Below are 7415 nucleotides of genomic sequence, written 5' to 3' on the forward strand. Positions count from 1 at the left end.
AACCAAGCCAAATGTGCCCAGCCCAACCCAGCCTACTCAGTCCACCCAAACCCAGCCCACTAACCCAACCTAATTAGCCTAGCCCAACCCAACCTACTCAGCCCAGCCCAACCCAAGCAACTCAGCCCAACCCACCCCAACCCACTCAGCCCACCCAAACCCAACCAACTGAACCCACCCCACCCCAACCTACTAAGGCCACTGAAAACCAGCCCAACCAAACGCAGCCCACTCAAACAACAGAATCACAACAAAACCCGAGGACCAGAAGGGTGCCAAAGACAACAGCTAAAAGGGGGGGTACATTCCAACCATCACAAAGACAACAACATAGACAAACTGAGCCTGAACAAACTGGAGAAAAAGACATAGGCAGGCAACAAGATGATGATGTGCATGAGGGGTTTCCTGATTTAGGTGATGAGGTTGAAAATGAGAGTTATCTGCACAAGGTTTATATGAATGGAAAGTTGTTTACTGAACAACCTTTTGGTCAAATAGAGCTACAACAATGGCATCTTTTCTTAGACAAGGAACATATGGTGCAAGCAGTTAGGGATTTCTCTATGCAAGTAGGGGCTGATTTGGTTAGGCTGAAAGTTGATGCAAAGAGGTACACTGTCATATGTGCAAACCAAGATTGTGGATGGAGATTACATGCCTCAGTCTTGCTTGATAAAGTGACATGGGCCATTAAATCTCTGAGTGAGACACATTCTTGTCACAGACTTGAACATAACCCTATGGCTGGTATTAAGTGGCTTGCAGGGAAAATTTTGGATCAGGTGAGGGCTAATTTTGAAGTACCCTGTCAGTCCCTTCTTGAATTGGTGCTGGATAAATATGGGGTAATTGTACCCAAGTCCACCATGTATAAGGCTAGGGCTCAGGCTGTTAAAGAGATCCAAGGAGCATATGATGAGTCATATGGGCATCTACCCCATTATGTTTGTATCATTAAGGAGCACAACCCTGATGCCTTTGCCTTCATCAGTTGGATCAATGAAGGCCCTGCTACTCCACTAACATTTAAGAGGATTTATGTTAGTTTTGATGCTATGTTCAAGGGGTTTATGAAAGGATGCAGACCATTAATTGGCATTGATGGTTGCCATTTGAAAGAAGCTTCAATGGATGCTTGCTATCTGCAATAGCCCTAGATGTAAATCAACAAATTTTCCCAGTAGCATATGCAGTGGTTAGTGAGGAGAGTTCAGACAACTGGGACTACTTCTTTAGGTGATTGAGGCTAACATTGGCAACAGTAGAGAGAAATGATTGGACTTTTATGAGTGACAGAATGAAGGTACCTTATTCTCATTATTTACCTTGTTTACAATGCCTAATCTGTTGCTATGCCTAATCTATTGCTATATTGATCAGGGGGTTGAAGCTTCATTGCAGGCAAGTTTCCCAAATTCTTCCAGAAGAATTTGTTGTAGACACTTGTTCAAAAACTTCAGTGTAAGAATTGTGGTTCACTTATGTAATATGCAATGTTAAGGCCCACCTACTCACTTCTGTTTTATGATGCAGGGAAAGTATGGTGGCCCATATTTTGAGGCCTACTTCTGGCAAGCTGCTGATGCCTACAATGGGTGGGTCTTCAACAGAGCAATGAGTTAGATCAGGAAGCTTGATGTTGAAGCTTATGAGTATCTTATGAAGATACCATTGAAGTTATGGGATAGGCATAAATTTGACACCACCTTATGATGTGATGATAATACCAACAACTTCACAGAATCATTTAATGCCACCTTGGGCCTTGATAGAGTTAGACCTATTTTGGGAATGTTGGAAGGTATGACTACCTAGCTTGTAATGTTTAATGATTTTATTTCAGCCTTGAATTGACATCCTTTATATGCCTTGTATTGTAGCCATTAGAAGAAGTTGCATGGTTAGAATAGCAACCAGGCAGGCAGCATGTGAAGAATGGCCAGGACATGAACTAACCCCCTATGCCAAGGTGCGGCTAAGGAAAAATTCAGAGGATGCTAGAGGCTGCCAATTGCATATGTCTGGCAAAGGAAAATGGGAGGTTGTTAAGGGCAAGACATCATTCCCTTTGGATATGAATGTCATGTCTTGCATGTGTGGAAAGTGGCAAATGACTGGGATACCTTGCAAGAATGCTTGTAGGGTTATCAACAACAGCAGGCTGAACCCTTCCCCATTTGTCTCTCATTACTACACATCTGCCACATAAGTTGACTTATGAGCTCAACATTGCACCCATGCCTGATCCCTCCCAATGGGCACCTGCAGAAGTCCCTATGATTGCACCACCTAGGGTTAAAAGGAATGTTGGCAGACCACCTGGAAATAGAAAGTGGCAGCCTGGTGAGCAAAGGAAGGGGAAGAGGTCTGTCACCATCAGGTGTACAAAAGTGCAATGAGCTTGGACATAACAAGAGGAGTTGCATGGGAGGTTTGACAGCAGCACAAGAGAAGGCAGCTGGTCGTGGAAGAAAGAGGAAGAGTGCAGGTGTGGAGGAGGGTGTCTCAACACAGCCTACTGTTCAAAGTGAAGGAGGTGACAAGAAAAAGGGAAGAAAACCAAAGAAGCCAAAGTACTCAACTGCAAGCTCTTCACAACCAACTTAAGCTTATGTTTTGGGTTATTTCATTAGAAAATTTGAAAGTGTTTTAAGCTTATGTAATTAAGGTACCTTAGGCCAGTTTTTTGGGTTACTTGTGATGTTATATAATTAGACCAGCTTATGTAATTAAGGTACATAATTTGTGAACATCAACTTAGGCCAGTTTTTTGGAAGCAAGAAATGTTATATAATTAACCTCAATTGATGGCACTTTTTGGAGATATATACATTGGAAATTTCGCACAAATTTGCAACAAAAAAATTGTTCTTTCATTCATTTCAGTTCATAGCAAGCAAACATTACATCTTAGGGGCTACAAAACAACCTCCACCCAACTAAAAACAACACTTTTACATCTTAATTAGCACAATAATAATCACAATAAATAAACCCCATCCAATTAACCTAATGAGAAAAGTCAACTCATCAATCTTCTTCACTAAATCATACAAGGTCTTCAGGACTTTGTCTTCACCACATTCACCCAATTTCCCCTGCAATTTTGATAATCCCACTTCAGATACTTTTAGTGTTGCCCAGAAATAGTGGTTGTCACAAGGTACACATTTGTAGTATAATTTGTTATAGTTGTCTCTGGATTCAGAAACGCGAAGTTCCATCTTCTTCCTACACTTGCTGCATCTTCTTGCTTCATACACAAGAGCTTCCACAATTTTCACCAATAATTTCAGAAGAGGACGACATTTAGGGCTCGCAAAATTTTTCGAAGAATAGAGCAAAGAAGAGAGAGGAAGAGAGAATTGGGGAAATTCTCTGAAAATTAGGTTTAAAGTGGTGAAGATGAATAAGAAACATATTAAGGCCCCATTTAATAACATTAACCTCCATTGGCGCGCTTCAGATAACGTCTGTTAACCTGCCGTAAGTAGTAAGGGCAGTTTAGACACAAACTCAAACCTCAGGGGTATTTGAGGAATTCCCCAAATGTGGGGGGTAATTTGAGAATTACGTCAAACCTCAGGGGTACCTGAGGAAATTTCCCATATAATTATGATAATATTGAATAAAATCTGATAATATAACACAACCCTCGATTGTTTGCTTAATCATGCAGGCTTTTACTAGAGCTTAAGTTATTATGACATAGTTTTGAGAAAAAATATCTTTATTGGATTGTGTAGATAGCATACAAAAATCCAATATCAATTGCAAATTTATAAACAAACCATCAATAAACTGTATCTTTCCAACAAACCACAAAAAACAAAATTTTAAGCTCTCATAAGAGAAGACTAATAATTTAAACTCCGAACTCCCACTAGTGGCGGAAAATTAAACATAATTAGGTAACAAAAAACCTGCAATAAAATGGGAAAAAAATTATTATTAAGAAAACTAGAAAAATAATATAAAAGTAGAAACTGGAGCTATACCACTATCGAGAAGGATGGTGGCAACCCAAACTGGCTAAAGAAAAGCTATGGTCCTTTTTTTTTAGAAAGAAGGGACAGAAATAGATGGGCGACTAGGTTGTTTTTTTGAGTTAGATATTATTCCCTAGCAGTTAAACATATCCTTCCTCCGTAACAAAATAGATTTTACACTTTGACTTTTGTTAGAACATTTATAGGGTAATGGGTTTTGAGACTCATATGGTTATATACTAGAAGAGGAGGAGGTCTAGTATGCAAAAGATTAGAGTACATCAAGTGGCAAAATCGCGTTGATAAACCAAGGGAGACAGAAGACTGAACGCAGGTCGCGACACCAGTCGCGAGTCGCGACCAGGGGCCCGTCGCGAGTCGCGAAAGGCGTCGCAGGTCGCGAGCTTCTTCGCTAGTCGCGACGTGTCTTCTGCCTTGGAACGCGAAAAGATGCCTTGACGGTTTTCTATCCGTTGTGATATGTTTTCATTTTAATGACTTTTAAGGTCCTTAAATCAGTAGATTAAAGGCCTTTGATGAGTGATTAAGATGGGGGTTATGTGATTAACCACTCTAGTCAATGAAAGGTTTATTTTTCTTATATAACCTTTGGATTCCTATGAGTAAGGGGTTAGAAGAAAATCAGAATTTTCTATACTCTAAAAGTCTTCTTGCTTTGCTTAAAAGAAACCTTGCAAACTTCTCTTGAGTGTTCTTCAAAAACACAAAGCATAAGTTCTTGTTGATTCACTTAGAAGATCATCTAAGTGGATTGTTTCTCTCCATTGTATCTCATTAGTTATTTCGTGGTAACCCGGTGATCCTAGAGGGGCGAAATTAAACTAATAGGAAAGCGTAGTTTCTGTGCCTTGGAGTGAGATATCCGGTTCTCTTGTTGATCACATCTAACAATCTATTAGTTTAATGCCTTCTTTCTTTCTTTTCGGATATGGCTCAATCACTCAAGGACATGACTATGAACTTCCAAAAGTTGGATAAGTTTGAGGGGGTGGGTTATCGTAGGTGGCAAAAGAAGATGCACTTCTTGTTGACCACCTTGAATGTGGTGTATGTGCTCTCAACACCCATGCCACCATTCCCGAAAGATGGAGAGGAGGAGTCCGTGGAGACTTCATGGAAGAGGGCAAAGTGGGAGAATGATGACTACATTTGCCGCGGTCACATTCTCAACTCTCTTACCGACCCTTTGTTCGATCTCTACCAAAACGTGGAGAGTGCAAAGGAACTTTGGGATGCTCTTGAGGCCAAGTACATCTTGGAAGATGCTTCAGGTAAGAAATTCCTTGTTAGTAATTTTAATTCATTTAAAATGACTAATGATCGGCCTATTATGGAGCAATTCCATGAGGTTCATCATATTTTGAACCAAATAAGGTCACACGGTATGGTGATGGATGAGGTAATTGCAATTGCCTCAATCATTGATAAATTACCAAATTCTTGGAAAGATACAAAACATCTTTTGAAACATCAAAAAGAAGACATGTCCATGGAGCAATTAGGAACTCATCTTCGTATTGAAGAGGGGATCCGGGCTCAAGATGGGGTTAAGGATACTACTCCTAGTATTCCTAAGTCTACCGTAAACTTGGTAGAGGTTGGTGGGTCTAGTAAGACCAAGAAATCCAACAACAACAACAACTATAACAAAACCAATGTTGCAAACAAGAAGAGGAAGACCCTCACTTGTTGGATATGCAATGGTCCTCATCTTAAGAGGGATTGTCCTTCTAACAACAAGAAGAAGACAAAGAATGCACAACCTAGTGTTGTTCAAAACCAAGGTAAAAATGCACATGTTAATGTAATTGAAGAAATGCATTTTGTTGCTATGATTTCTGAAATTATGTGTGTGCAGGTTGATGATTCTTGGTGGATAGATTCGTGAGCCTCTAGACATGTGTGTAATAACAAGGATTTCTTCAAGTCTTTGAAAGATTTGGATTATGGTCCAATCTTGTATATGGGGAATGATTCTAGGGTAAAGGCTAAAGGTATAGGCCAAGTAGAATTGTTGTTAACCTCGGGAAAGACTTTAACTCTCCGGGATGTTGTTTATGTACCGGAAGTTAGGAAGAATCTTGTGTCCGGAGGTCTTTTGAATAACTATGGTTTTAAAGTTGTTTTTGAGTCGGATAAGTTTGTGATTTCCAAGGGTGGTATTTTTGTTGGACAAGGTTTCTTTTGTAATGGAATGTTTAAATTTAGTATTGATAATAAAATTGATACTAGTTCTATTTACATGCTTGATGTTTCTTCTCTATGGCACAATCGTTTATGTCATGTGAATTATCGTAGATTATATGACATGTCTAAAATGGGGTTAATTTCTCCTTTCGATTTAAAGTTAGAGAAGTGTCACACTTGCGTGCTAAATAAAATTACAAGAAATCCTTATCCTAGTGTGGCTAGACAATCGGTATTGCTAGAATTGGTGCATAGTGACTTGTGTGACTTTCATAGTTCACCTTCTTTAGGAAATAAGAAATATATTGTAACTTTTATTGATGATTTTTCAAGGTTTTGTTACATATATCTATTATTTACTAAAGATGAAGCACTAGAAAAAAATCAGACCTTTAAAACTAAAGTGGAACTTCAACTTAATCATAAGATTAAAAGACTTCGGACGGATAGGGGTGGTGAATACTATAATCCAAGTTATTTTAGTTCCATTGGAGTAATTCATGAAACAGCCGCCCCATACTCACCTCAAAGTAATGGTATAGCGGAAAGGAAAAATAAGGTCCTAAAAGAAATGGTTAATACCATGCTTTCTAATTCGGATCTTAATGACGGTTTTTGGGGTGATGCAATTTTAACTGCATGTTATATTTTAAATCGAGTTCCTAATAAAAGGAATAAGACTATCCCTTATGAACTTTGGTGTAATAAAAAGCCTAATCTCAATTACCTTAAGGTATGGGGTTGTAGGGCAATTGTCAAATTGACGGAACCTAAAAGGAAAACTTTAGGTGAAAAAGGAATTGATTGCATTTTTATAGGCTATGCAGTACATAGCAAAGCCTATAGGTTTTTTGTCATTGAGCCCAATGACTTTGTCTCTATTCACTCCGTGATAGAGTCAAGGGATGTAATATTTGATGAGACTAGATTCTCATCGATTCCAAGACCAAAGGACATGATACCTAGTACTAGTTCCAATGTTGTAGATGACATTTCTAATGATCATGATACTACAACACCGGAAATTAGGAAAAGTAAAAGAATTAGAAAAGAGAAATCTTTTGGACCGGATTTTCAACTATATCTAGTTGAAGGGTCAAGGGAGTCAATTTTGACTCAAATTTCATATTGTTACAATATGGAGGAGGATCCTAGGACCTTTGATGAGGCTATGAAGTCTCATGATTCTGCTTTCTGGAAAGAGGCAGTGAATGA

The 7415-nt window shown here is 39.0% G+C and overlaps 1 protein-coding gene across 1 annotated transcript; it reads left to right on the forward strand.

The window, feature by feature from the left end:
• The first annotated feature begins 5450 nt into the window (after nt 1–5450).
• Nucleotides 5451–6309, forward strand: LOC130590077 (uncharacterized). Its single transcript, XM_057391978.1, has 2 exons — nt 5451–5797; nt 5872–6309. The coding sequence occupies exons 1-2, from the start codon at nt 5497–5499 to the stop codon at nt 5874–5876; spliced, it is 306 nt and encodes a 101-aa protein (XP_057247961.1). The 5' UTR covers nt 5451–5496; the 3' UTR covers nt 5877–6309.
• The last annotated feature ends 1106 nt before the right edge of the window (nt 6310–7415 follow it).

Source organism: Beta vulgaris, chromosome 9 (assembly GCF_026745355.1).
Source record: "Beta vulgaris subsp. vulgaris cultivar EL10 chromosome 9, EL10.2, whole genome shotgun sequence".
Lineage (NCBI taxonomy): Eukaryota > Viridiplantae > Streptophyta > Magnoliopsida > Caryophyllales > Amaranthaceae > Beta > Beta vulgaris.